Raw genomic sequence first — 26,731 nt, forward strand, 5'->3', positions numbered from 1 at the left:
CTACCACAGTGTCTAGCTCTTATCAGAACAATCAATAGCAATCTGTGTTGAACAGAACTGCTCAAAATAATGAGCCATGGGGTGGAAAGGTAGAGAGTAACTGGAAAGTAGTTGGGGGAGAGGAAGACCACCACAAAGGGGGGGAAAACCCAGAAAGACTAGAGGTATCTGAAGGAAAAATAAGGTGAGGCTACATTTCTCCTTCAGTGGTCTTAATTCTGGTTATTTATTGTCATTTCATTTAAGGTGCTTTTGCAGATAGTAAAAGAACAATGCTAGAAAGAAATCTATCAAATACAGCAGTGTTAACCATGAGACACAAAATCTCTTGCCTTCTCTGTCACCCATCTCCAGGCTTTCCAGTCCCTTATGTGATGTACATATATGTTTTTTTATTTTTAATCTGCCTGGTTTTCCTTCTCCCTTCTGCATGCTAATTTTCCTTCAAAGTATATCCCTTTCCCCCCTCTCAATTTGCATAGGGGCTGACTCCACTCAGTTCCAGAGGTGAGCATGTGAACCAGATAAGGCCATTCCTTTGGTACTGCCGTGTTATTTAGGGGTGGGAGGCAGGGGGCATTACTTCCTAGACCTAACCTAGAAGTTGGGGAAAAGATATCCCCTTCCTGCTGATTATGCTGAACTGGAAAGATTTCATTTATTTATTTTTATTTATTTTTTAATTAACAATGATCTTCTTTACTTGTTAACTCACAAGGAAACACCTTCAAAACTGCATTTTGTTAAAGTTTCTGTACTAAAACGTAGAAAAACTGAACTACACAAATATTGAAAAGTTAAAAATTCCTTAATTTTTTATTCCTGGTACCACTACCACAATTTACAGGGCAATATACCCGATGTAATGAAAAGAAAAAAGACAAGGCTACAACAGATAAAAGACCTCAGGAATGTACATCTAATTGACACTACATTGCATTAATCAATAGCTGCACTTTTTGCAAACTGTGGCTATGACAGTCCTGAACAAGAAGGGTTTCCTGTTTTAGCTGCAGTAACTTTTCTGACTATGGATCATCATTCCTTCTGTGGCAGATTTTTACAGTTCCTCTAATGCATTTGGGACGACTGTCTCAAAGTAACCTGCAGCTTTCCTGACAACTCCTCGCTCTCTCTCCTGCTAAGAACTGTAGCCCTTTTATGTTGTTTTTAGAACCTTCTGCTACCATATCCACCACTTCCACCACCAGATCCATAACCACCACCATATGGACTGCCCGAGCTTCTTCCACCAAAACTGCCCCCTTTCATGGGTCCATAATTTGATTGCTGTTGTTCACTATAATTTCCAAAATCATTATAGTTCCCACCACCACCATAGTTACCACCTCTAGAATTTCCTCCTTCATTGTAACCATCATATCCTCCTCCACCACCATATCCGCCACCTTGGTTTCCATATCCTGGTCCACCACCACCATAGCCCCCTCTACTACTGTAACCAGGACCACCGCCATAGTTCCCACCGTCACCTCCAAATCCATTGTATCCACCATCACCTCCTCCATAACTACCTCTGCTGCACCACCTCCACCACCATATCCTCCTCTTCCACCAAAGTTTCCACCACGGCCAAAATTACCTCCACCACCTCCAAAGTCTCCTCCCTGACCCATAAAGTTGCCAGATCCACCTCCACAACCTCTTTGCGATCCAGAGACTGCATCTCTTGTTTAGAAAGGGCCTTTTTCACTTCACAATTATGCCCATTAATAGTGTGGTATTTCTGAACAACAATTTTATCAACAGTATCATGATCATCAAAAGTTACAAAAGCAAATCCTCTCTTTTTTCCACTCTGCCTGTCTTCCATAACTTCTATGGTTTCAATCTTGCCATACTTTTCAAAGTAGTCTCTCAAATTATATTCTTCTGTATCTTCTTTAATACCACCAACAAAAATTTTCTTCACTGTGAGATGGGCACCAGGCTTTACAGAATCCTCTCTAGAAACAGCTCTCTTTGGTTCCACAACACGCCCATCAACCTTGTGTGGTTGAGCACACATTGCTGCATCCACCTCTTCCACACAAGGGTAAGTCACAAAACCAAAGCCCCTGGAACGTTTTGTTTGGGGATCTCTCATTACCACACAATCTGTGAGTGTGCCCCATTTCTCAAAATGTTCTCTTAAACTATCATCTGTAGTTTCAAAGCTCAGACCACCAATAAACAGTTTTCTCAACTGCTCTGGTTCCTTTGGATCATGGCCCTCCATTTTGAGACCGGACTCGCCTCTTCCAACTCGAGTTCAATATGGGACCCATTTATTTTTAGACAGTGTCTCATTTTGTTGCCATGGCATCATAGCTCACAGCAATCAAACTATTGGGCACAAGCAATTCTCTTGCCTCAACCTCCTGAGTAGCTGGGACTACAGGCACCCACCAAAACATCAGGCAATTTTTTAAGAGACAAGGTCTCACTCTTGCTCAGGCTGGTCTCAAACTCCTGAGCTCAAGCAATCCACCCGTCTTGGCCTCCCAGAGTGCTAGGATTACACGATTACATTCAAAGCACTGGCCTTGAACTGGAAGGATTTTAATCTGGGGCTACTTCTCATGGCAGAGCCTGTCTGAGTTGAAGCCAGAACAAAGGAAACCAAAACTAAGAGATGTTTCTGATCTGATCCCTGATGATACCCTAAGTTGCTGGTTCAGTCATGGTAGAGACAGTACATTCTGGACCAAAGTAACTGAATTTCTGTCACTTCAGACTGAAGTAGTCTTAACTAACACATCTTCAGAAACAGGTTTCTTACAGGTCTAGAAGCCCAATGCTGGCCAAAGCAATGGTTTCAGTGGAAGATGCTTTCAGAAATTTCCACAGTACTGAGAGCCAGATGGAACAGGGAGACAAGGGTTTAAAAAAACAAGAAAAGAAGTTACACACACAAAACAAATAAATTATAAGTCTGTCTTTCAAGTGTGTGTAGTTCAGAACCTATGGTTGGACTAATACCCCTTTTCTGGTCTAAACTGAGCAACTAAAAGTTCAGAAGAAAACCCTGCAAAGATATTACATGGTCTGTAAAGTCTCCAGCCTTAGACTATGGCTACACCTCATCTCAGAACCTTACAAACTTGAGAGAAATTACCTCTTATGTTGATATTTAAATATGGGTATTTGTGAAGATCTTCAGGTGCATGTCTCAAGAATGTAAGTAATAAACTGATTACAGGTGCATACTCATAATAACATGTTAAAATCTTAGTCACTTTATTAGGTTCAGCCTAGTTATCTGGGGAAGGCCAAAGGCTCAGGTCTCATTCAGGAAAAAAAAAAAAAAAAGTCCTCATCTCAACTCAGAAAAGAAGGAAAGGGACAAGGAATTAATCTTTATGCCCGTGCATCAGGGGCATAGTTTACATGTTACTTCATTTAATCTTTATATACTCGTAACATCCCCACGTGCTAGGTGCAGTTTTGCCTTCTTAGATGAGAAAATAGGCTCAGAAAGTAACATAAACACCTGAGGCCAAACGGTGTCAACTGAGAATTCAAACTCTGCTAAAGCCCTCTTCATTCCATTCTCAACCCCAGCCTGACAAAAATAATACAGATTATGCAAAGAAGTATTTATTGAATAAAAGGACATTCTTTTCATTTAAAAAATTAATGTATCATTAAAAAAAGACCCTAAGGAAAAATTACTCTTTGCTTTACGCTAGCAGCATCTTCTTCCACTTATATGAAGACAGAAAAGAATGCATTTTCATAACATTGTATGGAGTATGATCTTCATTGTTACATTGGTGATAATGAAAAAAGAACAAGATCAAAATAACATGTGAGATCTATTTTTCAGTAAATTTTTGGTCTGGCATAAATAGTTGTACAGTCTCAGCGTATGTTGCTTTTATCATACAATACACCAACAAATGAACAATAGAAATTCTATCAGCTAAAAAAAAGTTCAAAGAGATGTTAATGATTTTCTCACTTAAAAGATTTTGAAAATCTACTCTGCCACCAAGCATGGACAAGATTCACTCTTCATTTTGAAATTGGTTAGACTTATAACAAACAGCCTATGACATTCCGGTTGTCCCCACCTCGCCTCCTTCTTTCATTGCTTCTATAGTCTCCTTTTGCTACTGTATACTCCTTTAGCTATACTGATGTAGCTAAATTGGGTCCATGATAGTGTGTGGGTGAGAGAGGTTAAAGAAGAAAGGGATAAATCAAGAAATGACAGTTGTAAAAGCAGTAATAGTAAAATCTTAGCTTGACAACTGGTTGTAAAATCCTAGCACCGACTAACTAACACATGAGAATTCATTCGTTGTGCTCCAATTTTGTGATCTGGAGGTAGGGATGGGAAAAAGCAGGTCTTAATGAATATAGCTTGGTGGTTTTTTTAAACTAATGAAAAACACGGCTCATCAAAATCTGAGAAAAATGAAGAACAAAGAAAAAAATGAACCAATTTCCCTATAGTCAATAATGCTTTACTCATATAAAGCCCTTCTCATCAACTCTTACATAATTGCACTAAACAGACCTATGCCTATACCTTCAAATAGGAATATTCTGTTGTTTTACAAATGACATTTGAGCCATATTGAGTATTTGTGAATTAAGACAGCTAATGCCACAGATTTATATGTTACAATGAAGAGCTTTCAATTGTATACTAAAATTTAAAATTAAATCTTCTCTGTGTAGTCTTTAAATAGCTCCAATGATGCAAACAATCCTAAAATCCTCCAAAAAACAGAATAATCTATACATTAACCTTTGGCTTTAAAAATTCCCACAGGACCATGTTCTCTTATTCTCTCTTCCTTCCCACTTTAGTTGTGGATATCACTTATAAATCAGTCTCTGATCCTATGTCCTATTTTACATTCAATCGCATTAACCACAAGATTCATTTACTACATGTATGCATTTATAACTGTCCAAACTTGACTTTAACTTACTGGAATACATTTGTTTAGCAACCATATTTAACCCTTAACCCAACCCTAAAAAAAATTCCCCAAATACATATAGATTCCTTCTCAATTAACATCTATCCTAAAAATGCTAGGCTCATTCTTCATTTACTTCCACGTTCAATACCAAATTCACCTGGAAGTGAGAACAATGTAACCTAAATATTGTACCCTCATATTAATTTGAATAAAGTTTAAAAAAACAAAACCAAATGCAATAGAATCTTCCCTTACAGAATCTCTGGTGCTATCCTTCCTTTCCACTTTCCCAGTCACCAGCCATTCCAGGTCATTATCTCTCACAAGCATTATTTCAGTAGCCTCGCAGCTGATCACCTAACCTACTTCTGATCTCTTCATACTTTACCCAACATATACAAGGAGCTGCCAGAATTTACCATTTCAATTTGCCCACTCAGAAACCCACAGAAGCTCGCTATTGTTTTAAATCCAAACTCCTCAGCCAACTATTCTAGACTGTTACAGTGTAAAGGCACTTTTTATTCCATACCCCAAGTAACCAAGTTTTTTTTTTTTAACTTAACAAAACAGCCAACATTAGATCCTGACATATGTCTGCCTTTCAAAAATGCCCTATTTTTGGGGGGCGGCGCCTGTGGCTCAGTGAGTAGGGCGCTGGTCCCATATGCCGAGGGTGGTGGGTTCAAACCCAGCCCCGGCCAAACTGCAACAACAACAAAAAAAATAGCTGGGCGTTGTGGCAGGCGCCTGTAGTCCCAGCTGCTCGGGAGGCTGAGGCAAGAGAATCGCGTAAGCCCAAGAGTTAGAGGTTGCTGTGAGCCGTGTGACGCCACGGCACTCTACCCGAGGGCGGTACAGTGAGACTTTGTCTCTACAAAAAAAAAGCCCTATTTTAGGCTGGGCATAGTGGCTCACGCCTGTAATCCTAGCACTCTGGGAGGCCAAGGTGGGTGGATTGCCTGAGTTCACAGGTTCAAGACCAGCCTGAGCCAGATAGAGACCCCATCACTAAAAATAGCTGGGCATTGTGGTGGGTATCTGTAGTCCCAGCTACTTAGGAGGCTGAGGCAAGAGAATAGTTTGAGCCCAAAACTTTGAGGTTGCTGTGAGCTATGATACCACCGCACTCTACCGAGGGTGACAAAGTGAAACTCTGTCTCAATTAAAAAAAAAAAAGAGGTAGGCACTGTTCTGGCCTCCTTCCTGGCAAGCCCACCTCCACACCCTACCCTCACCATCCAAAAAAACAAAAAACAAATCTATATAGAATCACAGGAGTTTTTTCCTGATGGAATTTTTAAAGCTGGAAAGACCTCAATTCCCATTCCCTTAATTCCCATTGAGTTCCACATGACAAGATGAAATCCAGGAAGGCTAGATGATTAGCCTAAGGGTATAACAGCCAGACAGGTACAAGGCTAGGAATTGAACCACCTAGTGTTCCTGATACCTAGGCCAGTGCCCTTTTCACTGCAGCAGTTCAACTGATTTCTTCCATGCTTACTTATTCCAGAAAATAAAATTAACTATATCAAATGAATCCTCACAAAACAATTGTGTGTAATCATATGGTATGGTTAATACTGACAAATTTTTGACTATTCTCAGAATACTGGGTACTTGTGAGGAATGAAGAAAAGATACTCTTCTACCAGATTTTATGTAATTTAAGAGTCCATTTTCATGAACTATACATATCCAGTCATCTATGCAGCCTCGTCCCCAACAATAGCTTAAGCAAACCAAATGTCTCAGATAAAAATGTCATCTATTCCAGGCTCATCAGCATATGTTAGAATCTGTTCCTAATATAGAATCATAGACTTTTGGAATTGGAAGGAACTTTGGAGATCACCTCTCATTTTACAGAGGAAAATAATACTCAGCAGGAACCTGCCCAAGGTCAAGTGTGTTCTTCAGAACCTAAGCCCAGAAAAGAAAGTTCTCAAAAGATTGCAGAGAAAAACACAATATTTAGTGAAACAACTTAGCTTGCCTCCCTTTACCTCCACTTCTTAAGTACAACTTCCTGCGTAAGGAACTACTGAAATTTAAGAAAAGAAAGCAAAAGGGAAAAACTAAGTCAATCTTTTTTATGACCCCCCCCCCCCGCAAGTCTACTGTCAAGTCACTCATTCTAAAAGCTTAGCAGAAGGAGGACCATTGTAATAAATCTTAAAGGGTAATATTTTGTAACAAACCCCCCAAAGGCATATGGATACAATTTAAATAAGTAGTGGGGAAGATGATACACACAAATTAAGAATAGCTATAATATTCTTATCTCTTTAACAAATTACATGGAGGATTGCTCATAAATAGAAAAACTTTAAAAATACACAACTTTCAAGGAGGAAAGAATTTTAGCCACCATATCTATCAATTATCAAAGAATACCAATACATTTTAAAATTTTATCTTGGTCTCAGCACTTAAAGCTGGATATTCTTTTTATTCTTCCTTTATATATCTTAAATTACATAATGAAAAACAGTATTTTAAAGAAAACCTTTTACCAACCCTTAATAAAAAGAAACCCTTACTCAAACCCTAATAAAAGAATTGTTACACTGTCTAGCCATGTTTGTAAGAACGCATGAAAACAAAACATTCTTCAAAATTAAGTCCTGAAAAAGACAAGACATATCTCTTTTAGTTTTTTTCAATGACAAGCACACTACATAAGCGAATTTACCTGTAGAAATATGTTTCTTAACTCATGAGGATCACCCCGCTTGGTTGCCTGCACCTGTTATAAAAAAAAAAAAAGGCCAGTTAATGCTTCACTATCAACCACACAATCTCTTCAGATTAACACTAACAATCAATGCTCTTATCTTTAATAAGGGCATTTAGTTAAAAAGCAAACAAAAAGCCCTAGTTGCAGATAACAACTGTCAAATTGGAGATCTGTGACTAGAGGCTGGAAAAACAGGTTGAATAGCTTAAGCTATAGTAGATGTACCGAACAGTGCTGCAGGAATGGGAAGAAACGGCAATCGTTTACTTTACTCCACATCTACTAGCAACACAGTCGCAACCATCCACCTTCAAATGAAGAGGCCGGCAAGGGTGGAACAACAGGAAAGTTAAAATGCCCAAATAGATCACTTGGCCTAGCAGCCTTTCTTCCAGATGGAAAGCAACTCTAGCATATAATTATCTCCGCTTCCTTCTCCGTATCCAAACTAAAATACGAGAGCTGCCATAAATACAAATACTTTCGACATCCAGCAACCTGCGACGCAAATGCCAACCACAGTCTTCAGCCCTATTAAGGCCCCAAATTACTCAATACTCACCCGGCTCCCCCACCGCGATTCACAGATGCCCCAGGTACCCCCGGCTTTACTTGCCACTTCCTCCCACACCCTTTCCGACGCCTTCCAACTCCACACTCACAATCCCATGCACCTAGAGCAGGACACTACTCGGCCTTCACCGACCTGTGGTCCTCAAAAGCCCCTCCAACTCACAATCCTGTCTCCTTCCCCTCCCCCAGCCGGGCATCCTCTTCCTACGGTCCAAGCCTCACACAGCTCTCCCGCCCGCTGGCTGGAGCCCCGAGACGGGCCATCTAAGAACTAGGCAGGGAAAGAAATGGGAAGAGGTGGAGGGGGGCTGCAGGCAGGACCCTCAAAAAGTCTCTTATGCAATAAAAGCAGCCGTAGAGAGTTGGAGTCACCTTGACCGCCATGCTGTGCTCGGAAGCCGGGGACGAGCGAGTGAGCGAGCAGGGCCGAGCTGTCAGGGCGCGCGCGCGCCGCCTCCCTGCCCGCGCCCGCCCTCCGGCTCGCCGGCGCCGCGCGCGTCCCTATGCAAATAGCTCGGGGCGCGCCGCGCAGGGAGGGGAGCTGGCCCCGGGCCCGCCGGCCGCCGCGCCAAGACGGGGACGCGCCTCCCACGGGGAAGACTGGAGAGCAAGCCGTGGGATTCCGCCGCGCCGCGTGGTTACCACTGCTGAATCGCTGCCAGAAAACCCCGGGTTTCATAAGGTCTCTTAATGGGTGTGGCTTGGGTTACCCACCAGCCAAAGCCGTTTTCCCTGAGGCTTAAACGATACTTGGGGCCTATACTGAGCAAAATTTCGAAGAATGGAAGAGCGCGTCCCATTAATAACAGCAATGAATTAATGACAACTAATGACAGGTACTGGCAAAAAAGACTGGTAACCATTCAGTCTTAGGAACCACTGGGAAAAAGCTAAGGAAACATAATTTGAGAAATATGCCCCTAAATTGGCATGGGACGAATAAACTTAATATACTTTTGCTTTGTGTGCTATTATAAAGTTTTATTAGGAGACTCACTCCACTTTCCTAATCACTCAAATCCTTTGTCTTTGAGGTAGAGTACGAACACATACGGAAAAACTCCATTTGTCTAAAACCGAGCTCGCAATGAATCCTGGCGCTTGCCCCTGCATGAACAGAAAGTAATTCTCCATTCGATTTCTACCCCTACCTATAAAGTAGTATAGCTCTACCTTGAACCAAAAGTATGTCTCTACGGAGTCTTGCCATTTTGACTATAGTAAGTCAAATATTAATTCACTCAAACATGTACTGGACATCCATTATATGCCACTATCCTACTTGTAAAGAATACAAAGACAAATATAGTCCCTACCCTCCCACTTACAGATGGTCAATGTTACCCACAACCCCAACCACATGTTTACTTTTGTTTTTAAACTAAGAATGCTCCTTATTAAAAAAAAAAAAAAAAAAAAGGCCAACAACTCCAAGAGGTATTTTACCCTCTTAGCTGTAATCCCTCAGCACCCTCTTTTACATTTCCAATGTTGAATCTCACACTGACTTCTCATTTCTCCGGTCTCCCTAAACATATTTGTGTTAAATGTCTAAGTAATAGAAATGAAGAGAGTGTTAAATGGAAATTGTGGAGAAGTGCTCATTGTTAGTACAGTACTCCCTAGATAAATTTTTCTGCTGCAGTTGCTGTAACTGTCTTCCCCTATTACTTACACCTCTTTCTTCAGTTTGTGCAAGGTATTCTAAACAATGTAATATTTTGTTACTTTGTCTAGCACCTTGTGTCCCTGATACTCTGCTATTTCTTTATAGTATGAAGTTTCCGTAAGTAGGAATCTCAAGATATTTTTTTATGTTACTTTACAAGGGAAGGGTGTCTGTTTAGTAACCCTAAGTGCCTCAGTTTGAATAAAAGTACTTGAGGGGAAGGAAGACATTTACTTAAACTTAAAAGACAGTATTTTCTACAGAAACATGATGTTGGGCAGCACCTATGGCTCAGTGAGTAGAGTGCCAGCCTCATATACTGAGGGTGGTGGGTTCGAACCTGGCACCCACCAAACTGCAACAACAACAACAACAGAAAAAAAAAATAGCCAGGCCTTGTAGTGGGCTCCTGTAGTCCCAGCTACTTGGGAGGCTGAGGCAAGAGAATGGTAAAATATACAAAAATCGCAAAAAAATGTAATGCCATGGCACTCTACCAAGGGCAACATAGTGAGACTCTGTCTCAAAAAAATAAAGAAACACGATGTTGCTGACTAAATCCACATTGTTGGGGTGAAAATTTAGGACAAACTAGCTATGAACCTATTGCTAAGTAATTAGCTAGATATTACCTGGGAGGGTTATGGATAAGGCTAGGCTATTTGGGGTTGGTTTGGGTCCGGTTGACCTGGCCTATTATGGGAATGAGGCTGATTAAGACTTTGCAGGTAGGTTGTTTTGGGAGACTTCCAAGAAGCCCCGATACTCCTCAAAGTTGTCTATAAAACCCAAACCTGTGCTTTCCACAGATCCTGCAATCACTAGGACAAGGCCTGTCTTGCTGTGCAAGTTGTTAATAAACTTTCCTTTTCTTGCTAAAACTTTACTTGATCTTTTTAAATTATTTTAGCCACTAGCTCGAGCCAACTTCCCACTCTAACATTTTGGGGAGCCAGGAGAAGGTATGTTTTGCTGATTTACTTTCACTTTTAACTCTTTCTTCTTTTACTCCTGAGAAAGAGAGTACCAGAGAGTCATGTGTTTTCTGTTTTACAACCTGCTTAGACAGGCGATCATAATATGAGGGGGAATATTTAATTGGCATCACCGTGTTTTGGCTTTTGGCTTTTGGCTCTTATAGTAGTAGCTGGGCACATTCTTAGCAAATGGCCTCTTTGATTTACATTGTATTCCAGGACTTGATCTCTTCCCTTCCATTTTTACTAGTAGGTGATCAGAAGAAGAGCGCCAGACATTTACCTGAGTAGGGCAAAGAGATTCATGTGCTTTCTGTAAGAGGTCAAGCCTTTTACAATTGCCTTCCTGTTTAGCTATTTAAGACAGCTAGCAGTACTGGTGATATGGGAACCTATCTCTTGGTTAGTAGAGTGGGAGTTGCATCGAGCCTGTTATTTCAGAGAGGCCTATATCAGACCAACTGGTCTTTCAACTTTGTCTTCTACCCTTGTTGGCCATTAGTTCACCCCAGCATAACAAACTTTCTTTTTCCTTTTCACTTCATTCCTTTCTCCCAGTGCTGGTCAAGTTTCCTTGCTGAGACTCCCATTTGAAGGTGGCTTAATGGGATCCCTTGGACATAAGCCAGAAGTACTATTCAGGTCACTGGTATGAGACTGACCTCTTTCAGAGATGTCTGAAGGGGAGAAGAAACACTACCCTGTACAGGCAGGGGTATCCAATTAGACACTGGAGCACTGGGTTCTCTGATCTCTTCTTTCTCTTTCCAGATGGGCAACCAGCCATCTATCCCACCTGACAGCATATAGGGATGTATTCTGTTCTTCTTCTTTTTTTTTTTTTGGTGGAGACAGAGTCTTATTCTGTCTCCCTGGGTACAGTGCTATGGCATCATAGCTCACAGCAACCTCACATCTTGGACTTAAGCACTCCTCTTGCCTCTACCTTCTAAGTAAGGCCTGTGCCACTACACCTGGCTAGTTTTTCTGTTTTTAGTAGAAACGGGGTCTCATTTGCTCAAGCTGGTCTCAAATTCCTGAGCTCAAGCAATCTACCTGCTTCAGCTTCCCAGAGTGCTAGGATTACAGGTGTTAGCCACCAACCCTGGCCAGTGGGATATATTCTTGCTAATTGGAAATACTTTGATCACCAGGAGCTTAAAACACATCATATGATTTTCTTTTGTAATACAACTTGGCCCCGATATAAATTAGAAAACTCTCAACATTGGCCACTTAGTGGGACCTTAAACTATGAATATTGACTGCCTTAGACAACTTTTATAAGCATCTGGGCAAATGGTCAGAAGTCCCATATGTGCAGGTATTCTTCTATCACAAAGAACAACATAACCTCTGTTGCCAAAAGGTTAAATCCTTAACAGGAACATCCCTACCTTCTTACCTTGGTCCTTCCTCTAGAGTCCTTTCACCCCCATGCCAGAACCTTTTTCCCTATACATTAGGCCAAAAGGTATGAAAGTTCTGTCCCTAGTTGAGACTGCCAGTGGAGAATTTGGACCAGCATTAGTTCACAAATTTTTCTCCCTTACTGAGTTAAAATAACCCATATGCAAGATCTTAATCAGCCTAATTTCCCATAATAATCCACATCAGCCTGACCCAAACCAATTCAAAATAGCCTGAATGTATCTGTCCTCTGCCCTGCTGACATCTAGCTCACTGCCTAACACTACCAACATAATTTGTAGGTATAGGCACCAGGCCTCAATGGACATTTTCTTGATTAAAAAATAGCTAATCTTTGAATAAGTTCAAGGGCTTCATTGGTGCCAATCTAGTTGCAATGGAGATGATATAACTTCAAATTAAATAAAGCTGCCACATGAAGAAGACAGAAGAGCTCAGCTACCCTAAATAAATGTCAGTTTTGCTAGATTTTTCATGTTTCCAAACGAAATAATCAACAATAAAATGGTGTATTATACAGGGCCGGGTGTGGTAGCTAATGCCTGTAATCTCAGAACTCTGGGAGGCTGAAACAGGTGGATTGCTTGAGCTCAGGAGTTCAAGATCAGCCTAAGCAAAAGCAGAGACCCTATGTCTAAAAAGAGCCGGATATTGTGGTGGGCACCTGTCCTAGCTACTAGGGAGGCTGAGGCAAGAGACTCACCTGAGCCCAAGTGTATGTGGTTGCTGTGAGCTGTGATGCTATAGCACTCTACGGGGGGTGACAAGGTGAGACTCTGTCTCAAAAAAAAAAGAAAGTTGTTTATAATATTAATATAAGCCCTAAGATAAATGCCCTAATGTGTTAAGAGTGTATACTAGGACTGGGTGTGATAGTTTCTGCCTATAATCCCTACTACTTGGGAGCCTAATGTAGAAGGATCTCATGAGACTAGGAGGTTTCTTTTGTTTTTGTTTTTTGAAAGCCTCTCACTTTGTCACCCTCAGTAGAGTGCTATGGCATCACAGCTCACAGAAACCACGAACTCTTGGGCCTAAGCAATTCTGTTGCTTCTGCCTCCCAAGTAGCTGGGACTATAGGCACCCGCCCCAATGCCCAGCTATTTTTTGTTGCAGTTGCCACTGCTGTTTTAGCTGGCCAGGACCGAGTTCAAACCCACCACCTTCGGTATATGGTGCCCGGCAACCTGCCCAAGACTAGGAGTTTGAGACCAGCCTGGGAACATTTCAAGATCTTGTTTCTACAAAAAATAAAAAAATAGAGGGTGGCGCCTATGGCTCAGTGGGTAGGGCACTGGCCCCATATACAGAGGGTGGTGGGTTCAGACCTGGCCCAGGCCAGCTAAAACAGCAATGACAACTACAACAACAACAAAAAATAGCCAGGCGTTGTAGTGGGTGCCTGTGGTCCCAGCTACTCAGGAGGCTGAGGTAAGAGAATCGCTTAAGCCCAAGAGTTGGAGGTTGCTGTGAGCTGTGATACCATAGTACTCTACCAAGGGTGACAAAATGAAACTCTGTCTCAAAAAAAAAAAAAAAAAAATACACCCAAATGGTGGTGTACACCTGCAGTCTTAGCTATTTGGGAAGCTGAGGCAGGAGAACAACTTCACTTGAGTCCAGGAGTTATAGGCTGCAGTAAGCTATTATTCTGCACGCCAGCCCCTAGGTGACAGAGTAAGACCCTGTCTTAAAATAAAATAAAATAATTTTTTAAAGTATGTACTATAAGACATGCACTAAGTATATAAAAGACTACAAAAGCATATATGATAGAGTTCCTGCCCTGAAAATCTTTGCAATCTATCATTATGTTGTGATAAATGGCTAATAGTTTAAAGTATTGGCAGATGTTTTAGCAAATTAAAACTTTTTTTTTTTTTTTTAGGCAGTCTTGCTCTATCTCCCAGGCTAAAATGCCATGGCCTTAGCCTAGCTCACAGCAACCTCAAACTCCTGGGCTCAAGTGATCCTCCTACCTCAGCCTCCTGAGTGGCTGGGACTATAGGTGCCCACCACCATGCCTAGCTAATTTTTCTATTTTTAGTACAGACAGGGTCTTGCTTTGTTCAAACTGGTCTTAAACCCCTGACCTCCAGTGACCCTCCTGCCTCAGCCTCCCAGAGTGCTAGGACTAGAGGTATTAATCATCATGCCTGGCCTTAAAACTTATTTTTTGCTTAACTGTAGGATTATCAGTGTTGAGGAAAAACTTAGCTAATGAAATATCAAAAGACAATCCTTTCAAATAAGACCCAACAATATATTTGGGGAAAGGAGGTGAAAATAATTCGGAACTCTCCATATTTTTATTACACATCAATATAGTAAATTAATACTCTTCAAGTCACAAATGTTTATAAACAAGAATTTAAATTTTTAAAACTGCTGGGTGCTATGGCTCATGCCTATAATTTCAGCACTGGGGAAGCCAAGGCAGGTGGATTGCCTGAGCTCACAAGTTCAAGCCCAGCCTGAGCCAGAGCAAGACCCCATCTTTAAAAACAGCCAGGCATTGTGACGCCTATTGTTCCAGCTACTTGGGAGGATGAGGCAAGAGAATCGCTGAAGCCCAAGAGTTGGAGGTTGCTGTGAGCTGTGACACCATGGCACTTTACTCAGGGTGACCAAGTGAGACTCTGTCTCAAAAAAAAACAAAACATTTTTTTTTAAACTGTGGAACTTTGTTGAAAACTCCATAATTAAGATGGCCTAGTAAATTTCAGAAAGCAAAATTGGAAGTTAAAGGCTAAGAAACTACTTATAATTGTATTTTTATTTTTAGCCCTAAACAACAGATATCATTAATAAGCATTCATTTCATAGAGCTGGTTTTATGAAAGATTCAACATGTAGCTTGACTGAGCTGGGAATTTAAATCTGCTGTGAAGTTGTTGCGCATTAAAATAATATATTACCCCCAGATGCAAAACCAAAATGTGAACTTGCTAAACAAGTCCACAAGAATAATCTCCAACTCCTAGGCAATTTTTTTGTTTGTTCTGAGACAGTCTCATTATGTCGCCCTCGGTAGAGTGCTGTGGCATCACAGCTCACAGCAACCTCAAACTCTTGGGCTTAAGCAATTCTCTTGCCTCAGCCGCCCAAGTAGCTGGGACTACAGGCACCCGCCACGTCTGGCTATTTTTGTTGTTGCTGTCATTGTTGTTTGGCAGGCCCGGGCCAGGTTCGAACCTGCCAGCCCTGTTGTATGTGGCCAGCGCCCTAGCCACTGAGCTACAGGCGCCAAGCCACCTAGGCAATTTTTATTAAAATAATTTGAAACAAGCCAGGTACTTTGTGGGTGAATGTTAGAATTAACCTAATGTCCTATGTCCTAATAAGCTAAAATACAATTATTAAAATGAGGCATTTTCCATTGATCCTATTCTGCTATCTGTGGTCATCTTTCCATTTTAATAGCATACCATTTTTGTATATCTTCTAATGTCCTCTGATTATTTTACTTACATACATTTTTGTTTCAGTTTCCATATCCCATATATGAATATCATCTTACAAGAAGTAAATCAAGGTGGGGTCTAAACATTTACTAGAGTATTAGAGTATCACTGACTAATTAAACCAAGAGTAGAGTTTTTTTTAAGTTAAAAATATATACTCCATCACTATGATGAGTAATAACCTGAATTTATTTTATATCCCTTCCCCAAGTAGAAAGCATGCCTAAAATACTTGAAATTAATAGCATGATCTAACCTTAAGACACACACACACACACACACACACACAGAAGCTATTTGAACATCTAGATTTTCTAAGTGTAGGTTGGTTTAGCCTATTCTAAAATTATAAAGTGGTTCTCTATATTTTACTGAAACATTATAAAACATAAATTTTATAAGTTGTACTTTTAGCTCCTTCCTTGCTAAAGGTCTATATGGAGAAGTGGCAGGGGTGAGCTGGGAAGAAATATGAAGGATTAGATGTCCAGCTTTGAGCAAATTAAGTTCTACTTGGTAGGCTGACTTGGAAAGCAATGAATCAGAAATTATTTCAACCAAGCCACTTATAACAAGATACTAGATAAATGACACACTCTAGGGCTTTTCTGTACCATCTACATATTATAAACCCCCCATGGCTGGGTGCAGTGGCTCATGCCTGTAATCTCAGCACTCTGGGAGGCCAAAGCAGGTGGATCACCTAAGCTCATGAGTTCAAGACCAGCCTGACCTAGAGCTAGACCCCCATCTCTAAAAATAGCTGGGCATTGTGGCAGGTGCCTGTAGTCCCAACCACTTGGGAGGCTGAGGCAAGAGAATTGCTCGAGCCCAAGTATCTGAGGTTGCTGTGAGCTATGATGCTACTGCACTGTACCAGGGGCAACAATGAGAGACTCTATTTCAATAAAAAAAAGTATTATTACCTCCCCATATGAGCATTTAAACTTATTGAAATAAATTTCCTTTTGGTGAAGAAGAGATGGGTATCAAAAATCAGATGAAATAGGCTCGGTGCTTGTGGCTCAAGTGGCTAAGGTGCTAGCCACATACACCTGAGCTGGTGGGTTCCAGTCCAGCCTGGGCCTGCCAAATAACAATGACAGCTGCAACCAAAAAATAGCCGGGCCTTGTAGCGTATGCCTGTAATCCCAGCTACTTGGGAGGTGGAGGCAGGAGAATCACTTGAGCCCAGGAGTTGGAGGTTGCTGTGAGCTGTGATGCCATAGCACTCCACCCAGGGCGACAGCTTGAGGCTCTGTCTCAAAAAAAAAAAAAAAATCAGGTGAAATGGTTGTTACTCCTGCAACTATCTTTTCTTAAACTGTCTTCCTCACAGTTTGAGTCTGAGTCTTGTAAATTATGCAATGGAAATGACAGTGATCTTATTTTTGGACAACATCCTTTATTCCCTTGGAGAAGCAACAACACCAGTTTTCTTTTCAATGGATTTTGAAATGAATTCATGGAATGAGCTTCCCTAGACATACGGTTATAAATGCTTTATCACTAAACTAATATTAAGTAGGAAATCAAACGATCAGATGGAGGATTGAACTACAATGAACTTTAATCCTTCTTCAAACACTGTAATTTCATGATTTGGAATGCGTCAAAAAAAATTTTTTTTTTTCAGAGACAGAGTATTACTTTATTGCCCTCAGTAGAGTGCCATGGTGTTACAGCTCACAGCAACCTCCATCTCCTGGGCTTAGGCAATTCTCTTGACTCAGCCTCCTGAGTAGCTGGGACTACAGGCACCCACCACAATGCCCGGCTACATTTTTGTTGTTGCAGTTTGGCTGGGGCCGGGTTCGAACCTGCCACCCTTGGTCTACGGGGCCAGCGCCCTACCCACTGAGCCACAGGCACCACTCCCAAGAATGAGCCAAATTTTAGTTAATAAGCATTTATTGCCTTCCTTGTGTTTGTACAAGACTCACTATTGTAGCTATAGGAAATGTAAGAAAAATAAACAGCATGATTCCCAAAGTATGGAGTACTATGGAAAGTGTTTACTATTCATTTTTTAATGAACGAAGTGAAAAGAATGATGCTAAAACCTTTTTTCATGTGCAAAGTGCCAAAGCAATTTTAGGCAATGATGGGCTAAAGACTCTGTGGTCTGGCCAGGCATGGTTCACACCTATAATCCTAGCATTCTGGGAAGCTCAGGTAAGAGGAACTCTTGAGCTCAGGAGCTCCAGACCAGCTTGAGCAAGAGTGAGACCCCATCTCTACTAAAAGTAGAAAAATTAGCTAGGCATGTTGGTACATGCCTATAGTCCCAGCCACTCAGGAGGCTAAGGTAAGAGGATAGCTTGAGTCCATAAGTTTCAGGTTGCTGTGAACTAGGCTGAGGCCATGGCATTCTAGTCCAAGTGACGAAGTGAGACTCTGTCTCAAAAAAAAACAAAACTCTGAGGTCTGTCACATATTCTCATTCTATCAAAAACATGTAAAACTGAGAGAACAAACATCCTGACACCCACCCCTTCTATACCTCTGGAGATTTACTTGGATGCTTTTTGTTTTCCTTCCACTTAGAGGTCAAAGAGGAAGAATGCTGTGGACCTGATTCAAAGTGTCACTTTAAAACTTGTGTGGGAGAGAAGCAAAAGTCTCAGAATGACCAAAGTAAATTTGAAAAAGAACAAAGTTGGAGGACTTAAACTACCTGGTTTCAAGAGTTTCTATAAAATTTGGCCTGTTGCAGTAGTTTACACCTGTAATCCTAACACTCTGGGAGGCTGAGGTGGGAAGATCCCTTGTGGTCAGGACTTGCAGACCAGCCAGAGCAAGAGTGAGGCCCTGTCTCTACTAATAATAGATAAATTAGCTAAGCATTGTGGTGGGTGCCTTTATCCCAGCTACTTGGGAGGTTGAGGCAAGAAGATTGCTTGAACCTGGGAGTTTGAGGTTGCTGTGAGCTAAGCTGATGCCACAGCACTCTAGCCCATGTGACAGAGACTCTGTCTCAAAGGAAAAAAAAAGCTACTAAACACACACACACACACATATATATATATTTTTTTTTGAAACAGAGTCTCACTTTGTCACCCCCTAGTAGAGTGCAGTGGCATCATAGCTCACAGCAACCTCAGACGCTTGGACTCAAGCAATTCTCTTGCCTAAGCCTCCCAAGTATCTGAGACTACAGGTACCCACCACAACACCTGCCTATTTTTAGAAATTTTGGAAACTAAGGAAGAGGTCTTGCTCTAGCCCAGGCTGATCTTGAACTTGTGAGCTCAGGTGATCCACCTGCCTCGGCCTCCCAGAGTGCTGGGATTATAGGCATGAGCCTCCGTGTCTGGCCCCTAAGAGTTACTATAAAATTAAACAAATCAATACAGTGCAGTACTAGATGGAATGCAAATTGATAAATAGATCAGTGGACAGAATAGAGAGCCAAGACATAGATCCAAAATTATAAAGTCATTTCAATGAGACCACAGTCTTTTCAATAAATAATGTTAAAATAACTAGGTATCAGTGTGGGAAAATAAATGAACCTCCATCCCTACTTTATACCATACACTAAAATTAATTTGAGATGAATCATAGACCTAAATGCAAAAGCTAAGGCTAGGTGCTGTGGCTCAGGCCTATAATCCCACCACTCTGGGAGGCTGAGGAGGGTAGATCTCCTGAGCTCATGTGTTTGAGACCCCATCTCTAAAAATAGCTAGGTGTTGTGGTGGATGCCTATAGTCCCAGCTACTTGGGAGGCTGAGGCAAGAGAATCGCTTGAGCCCAAGAATTTGAACTTGCTGTGAGCTATGACTCCATAGAGTGAGATAGGTGTCTACCAAGGGTGACAAACTGAGACTCTGACTCAAAACAAAACAAAATCTGAAGTTGTAAGGTGTCTTCCTAACTCAGGAAGCCAAGGTGGGAGGATCACTTGAGGTCAGCAGTTTGAGACCAGCCTCAGCAACATCACAAGAACCTCCCTCTTAAAAGAATTGAAAAAAGGGCGGCACCTGTGGCTCAGTGAGTAGGGCACCAGCCCCATATACGGAGGGTGGCAGGTTCAAACCCAGCCCCAGCCAAACTGCAACAAAAAAATAACCAGGCATTATGGCAGGTGCCTGTAGTCCCAGCTTCTCGGGAGGCTGAGGCAAGAGAATCGCCTAAGCTCAGGAGCTGGAGGTTGCTGTGACATCATGGCACTCTACCAAAGGTGACAAAGTGAGACAGAGTCTAAAAAAGAAAAAAAAAATTGAAAAAAATTAGCAGAGTATGGTGGTGCACACCTGTGATTCCAGCTTCCTGGGAGGCCAAGGCAAGAGGATTGCACGAGCCCAGGAGTTCCAGGCTGCCGTGAGCTACGTCCTCACCAATGCACTCTACCCTAGGTAGCAGAGTAGACCTGTTTCTAAAATAAAAATCAAATTAAATTTTAAAAAATGACAAAGGACTATTATCCAGGATATAAAGAACTCCTAGGCCACATGCGGTAGCTCACATCTGTAATCCTACACTTTGGAAGGCCAAGGCAGGAGGATCACTTGAGACCAGTCCAGGCAACAGAGCAAGACCCTGTCTCTACAAAAAATATAAAACAAAAACTAGCCAGGCAAGATGGCATGCACTAGTTGTCCCAGTTACTTGGAAACTAAGGAAGAAGGATCAGAAGCTTAATAGTTCCAGGCTGCAGTGAACTATGATTGAGTCACTGAACTCCAGCCTGGTGTCAGAGCAAGACCCTGTCTTTAAAAAGAAACCAAAACAAAAATACCCCAAAACTCAGTGATAAATAACCTAATTTTTAAAAAGTGGGCTAAAGATGGCTGGCTGCAGTGGCTCACACTTATAATCCTTGTACTTTGGGAGGCTGAGGTGGGTAGATTGCTTGAGCTCTGGAGTCTGACACCAACCTAAGCAAGAGTGAGACCCCGTCTCTACTAAAAAAATAGAAAAACTAGCTGGGTGTGGTGGGCACCTGTAGTCCCAGCTACTGGGGAGGCTAAGGCAAGAAGGATCACCTGAGACCAGGAGGTTGTGGTTGCTGTGAGCTATGATGATGCCACGGCACTCTACCCAAGGCAACAGAATAAGATTCTGTCTCAAAAAAGAAAAAAAAAGTAGGCTAAAGACTGAGACACTTCACAAAAGAGGATGTACAGTTGATAAAAACATGAAAAAGTATACATCATTAGTCATCAGGGAAATAAAAAAATCACAGTGAGATGATACTACTATGCACTTAAAAGAATAACTGAAATTAAAGACTAAAAATGCCAGATGCTGGCAAGGACGTAGAGCTCTCATACACTGTAATGGGCGTGTAAAATGGTGTAATCATTTTGGGAAAAGGTCTAACAAGTTCTTAAAACAATAAACAAACCTACCTTATGACTCAGTAATTCTACTTCTCAGTATTTACCCAAGAAAAATAACAATGAAAAAGACCTATACAAGAAAGTTCATAGCTACTTTATTCATAATAGCCCCAAACTGGAAATAGCCCAGATGTCCATCAATAGAACAGATAAACTATGGTATATTTATAGAATGGAATATTACTCAGAAATAAAGTGAAGCAATCTACTGATACATACAACATGGATGAGTCTCAAAAGCATCATGACAAGTGAAAGAAGCCTCATGTGGACTCCCATAGTGCAAAAGAGCACATACTGTATGAATCCATTTATAGAAAGTTCTAGAACAAGCAAAACTAATCTACAGTGGAAAAACATTAGAACCAAGATTACCGGGGGAGAGGCACTGACTGGAAGAAGACAAGAGTAGTATATGTCTTGCTAAGGGTTATTGGGTGCATGCATCTTTTCAAAACTTAGCAAATGTATACTTAAGGTTTGTACATTTCATTACAATTTTGTGTAAATTTTTCTTTAAAAGAAAAAAAACTATGAACAATATTGAACTCCCCCCATTGATAGAATATATTTGGGGGAAAGAGTACTAGTGTTTTCAATTTACTCTGAAATGCATTAAAGAATAAAGATTTATGGATGGATAGCAAGATGGATAGACATATGTGACTTCTAACTGCAGGAAGTATACAGGAGTTCACTGAAAAACATTCTTTCAATTTTTCTAAATGATTGAAATTTTTCATTATAAGATATCAGGGATAAATTGTGTTGAGCCTTTGTGTTTCTGAAGATGGCTATCTGTGTATAGAATTATGTTGTTTGGCTAGAAATTATAATGGGACTTATTTCTTGGCCGCTGATACAGGTCTCTCTCTGCATTGTAGGAGAGGAGGGAAAAGAAAGTGAAACTGCTTAACAAATAATGTATGTCCTTTGTGAGCAAAGGAATCTGTGAAAATAATATTGCATTGAGAAAAAAATGTTTTCCTGCACGTGGATTCAGTTGATAATTGTATGTCCTGGCTGGGTACAGTGGCTCACACCTATAATCCTAGCACTATGAGAGGCTGAGTCATGTGGATAGCTTGAGCTCACGAGTTTAAGTCCAGCCTGAGAAAGAGGGAGACCTCATCTCTACTAAAAAAATAGAAAAACTGAGGCAAGAGGATCACTTGTGCCCAAGAGTTGTAGGTTGCTGTTAGCTATGACATCACAGCACTCTACCCAGGGTAACAGCTTGAGACTGTCACCTATAACTATATAAAAAAGTTATATGTCCTTAGGAATTGTGCATGTTTGGTATAGGTGTTTTTTGGTCTAATAGTTAACCCATGGTGGTGGTGGTGGGGTGACCAGGAGGAAGACTGTGGAAGTACATTTGTATAATAAAAATAACAGAAACCTTGGGGAAAAAACAGAATCTGAAGCCTAACTTGGAACTCTCCTGCTACAGTGCATCCCAGGTGTAATTCTAGACAGAGAAACTCAGACTTTCTGGGAAATATCCTGCAATTGGTCATTTTGTCCTTGGAGTGCCCTGTTAATGGAAGAAAAACTGATTATGGGATGAAACCAACCAATTAAGTAGGGGGTTTCCAAAAGGGGCAAGGCAGGTTTGTACTGGGAAACCTGAAAAAAGGAGTCATTAAGGAAGAGAACTCTACAAACATCAAGACAAGGAAGCTAGGAGTCAGGATATACCCAGGAAGAAACTTTTCATGAAGAATTATATTAGAGGAATTATGTAATATTGATCAGTACTAAATTGTACTAATCAGAAGGACAATCAAGCTTTTAAATTAGAAAGTTCTTGAGAAACAGTATCAACATCTAGAAGTTGAAGAGAGATCTTGTGGAGAGAGAGAAGTCAAAGAAAGTGGGCAGAGCTGTGAAATGGTCAGCATTCTTTTAACAAGAGGAGGAAGGAAGCTGAGAATATGGTAGAAACTTGACCGAGAAGAATTAAAGGTCTTTGTCAAAGTTGTAGTCTGGATATTCTATTCCTAGCTGCTCTGAAAATAGGATACTACCTTAAGGCAATGACAATATAATAAGGCAAATGACATAGACCTGAATTAAGAGTTGGGGTATAAGGTCCTTTTGCTGCAAAAGATACCACAAAGGATAAGCATACAACATGAAAAGAGATAACTATGGGCTAGGCAAGGTGGCTCACACCTGTAATCCTAGCACTCTGGGAGGCTGAGGCAAGTGGATTACCTGAGCTCAGGAGTTCAAGATCAGCTTGAGCAAGAGTGAGACCCCCATTGCTACTAAAAATAGAAAAATTAGCTGGGTGTTGTGAGGGGCACCTGTAATCCCAGCTACTCAGGAGGCTGAGGCAAAGAGACTGCTTGAGCCCAAGAATTTGAGGTTGCTGTGAGCTATGATAATGCCACAGCACTCAATCCAGGGTGACAGAATGAGACTCTCTGTCCTAAAAATAAAATAAAATAAAAAGAGTTAACTGTATACTGAATATTTGAGGAAGCTGCTGGGTAATACTGACCTATTGCTTCTTTCCTGATTCAGGTCAACCCAGTGTGGGCAACAGATCTACAGTCTTCCCTATATTATGCTTCACTAATCGCTGCTAGAAAAGAAGCCCCCCAAACTGTCATTGTTTGTTCACTCTCCTGTTACTTTGCTTTTCTATCATTTGAATGGATGGGCTTGCCAGGATAGTTTGGGATATGGATGGGAAATAGAAGAGGGAGTCAGGAGTTATAATTCCTCTGATCATCCCCAGCCCTTTAATAAAACATTATCTGCAAACAAGTTGTGTGTTGATGACATGGAAGAAAATTAAGTCACAGTAATGGGAAGTGTAGCCCTCTTCCATGAGGTGGCAACTCCTTCACTGAGATCCCTGTAGCAGTAGCAGGAACATCATTTTGTCAAAGACAGGCTCAGTGTTCTACATGGGGAGCAGCAGCTAAGTGAGTGTGACCCAAGATGTAACAGGGTGGTAATGAGAGACATGGAGCACAGAGAAGCTATTGCTCAGTGGATGAAACAAATCATTCTTTGCTTAAAAATACTAGAGAACAGTGCGGGTAGGTGGTAGGGAGGGGAGGAGCAAGATGGTGGCCAGCTTCCATACAACTGGGCATGGTGAAACTGGGGAGAGAAAACTACAGGCATCTCTGGCTGATGGGTTCTGCCCAGAAACATCTCTTTGGGGACACAGGGAGTCAGCAAGGGACTTTTGGACCGAATGAGGAGGACAAAAGCAGTGGAGAACTGGCAAATGGTTGCACATGTTCATTTGGTCTAATCCCACTGGCAGCTGTAAGTACAGCAGTAGTGAGAGTGCAAACTGGAAAGGCTTTACCTGCAAGCTGTTTTTTTTTTTTTTTGGACTTGGCACTTAGTTGAGCTACCTTGGGAGAACTTGGGCGAGAGTGCAGAGGACTTTAGGCATTGTCCAGGGCCCCAGACTGTGCCGCTGAGCCAGACGGAGCTAATAGTGTTTGGTGTGGGCTGCGTGAAGCCATTATGGGAGAACTGCCCCGGCAAGCTCCACCCTCAGGGTCCCAGAGCAAGGATCAGGTGGAGATGTTGGGCAAGTAATCTAGTGAGTGAGCAACCTAAAGGCGGGGATTGAGACACCTTGTAGCCTTGGCCCTCAGGGACATAGAGTGAGACGGTTTTGGCACACTGAATAAGCGCACAGCCACTTCAGGAGTGATCCCAGCAACAAGCGCTTTCCAGGGAAACCTTCTGCTTAGCCAAGGTTAATAGTTTAAAGAGCCTTTTAAGTGGGCTGAGGAGAGATTTAGGTTCACCACCCTGTGGGGTTTGAGAAATCACCAAAGGCCTCCAGTCTCCATCTCATACAGCTATATCAGCATTCTGATTAACATCTCATACCCCAGAAGATCACCCGTTGCCCAGACAATATTCAGTAAGATATATATTCTGCTTTGTTTTTTTTTATTTCAATATTTTCCCTCAAGATTTTTCTTTTTTCTTTTCTTCTTTCTTTTCTTTCTCCATTTTTCTAGTTTAAATATAATTTTCCATTGTTGCCTTCTTTAACAATTAGAACTTCATTTTGCTAGTGTTTATACCCCTATTGTTTGGTCCCTTCCCCCACTCCACCCCTCAATTTTATCCCATAAAGTTTTCTGTTTGCTTGTTTTGGTTTGATGTATAGCATTTTTATCTTTCCTCTCTACTTGGTGGAGGTGGGATACTGTATCTGAGCAGGCTGGCAAACAGCTGCTGACCTCAAAGGAACCACCCAAACCGGCACCCCCAGGGGTTGGGGGTTTTTAAGGTGTGGATCAAAGTACCCTACTGTACACTTATATTGTTCCTATCTCCCTCTTTCTGTGCCTCTCTTCTTTTTGTCAATATTCTCTTTTACTCATCCCCTCTCCTTTCTCTGTTTTTTTCTTTCTTTTTAAATATTTTTGTCCCTTCTTGCTCTTCAATCTTCTCATCCTCTGGTCCTGTACCAAATGGACTCATTGAAACCCTAGGCCAGAGGCATGGTAAGTTAAAGAGCAAGAGGAAGTGAAAGGAAAACTAGGGCAAGGAAACAGATAAAAGAAAACACTCATGAGGAAGAATCAGCAGAAAAATCCTGGCAACATTGAAAACTAGTCCGGAGCAACACCCCCAAGGGACCGTGAGGTAGCTGCTGCAGAGGATTCCACCTATAAAGAAATGTTAGAAATGACACAAAGGGAATTTAGAATACAAATGATAAAAACAATGAAGGAAATGATGGAAACAATGAAGGAAACTGCTGATAAAGTGGAAAATAACCAAAATGAAATATAAAAACAGAATCAAATAAGAAATGAATGATATGAAGAGTATAGAAAGGATATAGCAGAGCCAAAGGAACTGAAGCAGTCAATTAGGGAACATAAAGATGCAATTAGACTATGCAGAAGAAAGAATCTCAGAGGTAGAGGACAAAGCTCTTTAGATAACTCAGATTGTTAAAGAGGCAGAAAAGAAGAGAGAGAAAGCAGAACATTCACAGACAAAATAATGAGACTTCATGAAACGTTCGAACATACGAGTTATAGGTATCCCAGAAGTGGAAGAAGAATGCCCCAGGGGAATGGAAGCCATACTAGAGAATATTATAAATGAAAATTTCCCAAATATCACCAAAGATTCTGACACACTTCTTTCAGAGGGATATTGAACCCCAGGTTGCCTCAACTTTATCAGAGCTTCTCCAAGACACATTGTGATGAACCTATCCAAAGTCAAGACAAAAGAAAAGATTCTTCAAGCTAGGAGTAAGTGCCAGTTGACCTACAGGGGCAAATCCATCAGGGTGACTAAAGACTTCTCTAATGAAATTTGTCAAGCAAGAAGGCAATGGTCATCTACCTTTAATTTACATAAACAGAACAATTTTCAGCCCAGGATTCTAAGCTCAGTTTTAAAATTGACAGAGAAATCAAATCATTTACTGATATGCAAACACTGAGGAAATTTGCTACAACAAGACCAGCTCTACAGAAAATACTTCAACCTGTTCTATACACTGACCATCACAATGGATCAACAGCAAAGTAAGAACTCAGAAATTAAAGGACAGAACCTAACTTCCACAAT

At 41.2% G+C, this 26,731-nt stretch overlaps 1 protein-coding gene and 1 pseudogene across 6 annotated transcripts in view; both read right to left on the reverse strand.

The window, feature by feature from the left end:
• Nucleotides 1–26,731, reverse strand: part of SLC25A12 (solute carrier family 25 member 12) — a 302,640-nt gene that overhangs the window by 92,702 nt on the left and 183,207 nt on the right. For 2 of the 5 annotated variants that reach the window (XM_053596493.1, XM_053596495.1), the window contains exon 2: nucleotides 7,639–7,692. In XM_053596493.1, coding sequence (XP_053452468.1) covers nucleotides 7,639–7,692 — 54 coding nt within the window. Of the gene's footprint in view, nucleotides 1–7,638; nucleotides 7,693–7,908; nucleotides 7,978–8,389; nucleotides 8,609–8,628; nucleotides 8,901–26,731 lie in introns of those variants that run through there. The other 3 variants (XM_053596496.1, XM_053596497.1, XM_053596492.1) reach the window with 3 other exon arrangements.
• Nucleotides 687–2,296, reverse strand: LOC128589808 (heterogeneous nuclear ribonucleoprotein A3-like; annotated as a pseudogene). The gene has a single exon (XR_008381133.1). The product of XR_008381133.1 is annotated as a heterogeneous nuclear ribonucleoprotein A3-like (transcript).

Source organism: Nycticebus coucang, chromosome 7 (assembly GCF_027406575.1).
Source record: "Nycticebus coucang isolate mNycCou1 chromosome 7, mNycCou1.pri, whole genome shotgun sequence".
Taxonomy (NCBI): domain Eukaryota; kingdom Metazoa; phylum Chordata; class Mammalia; order Primates; family Lorisidae; genus Nycticebus; species Nycticebus coucang.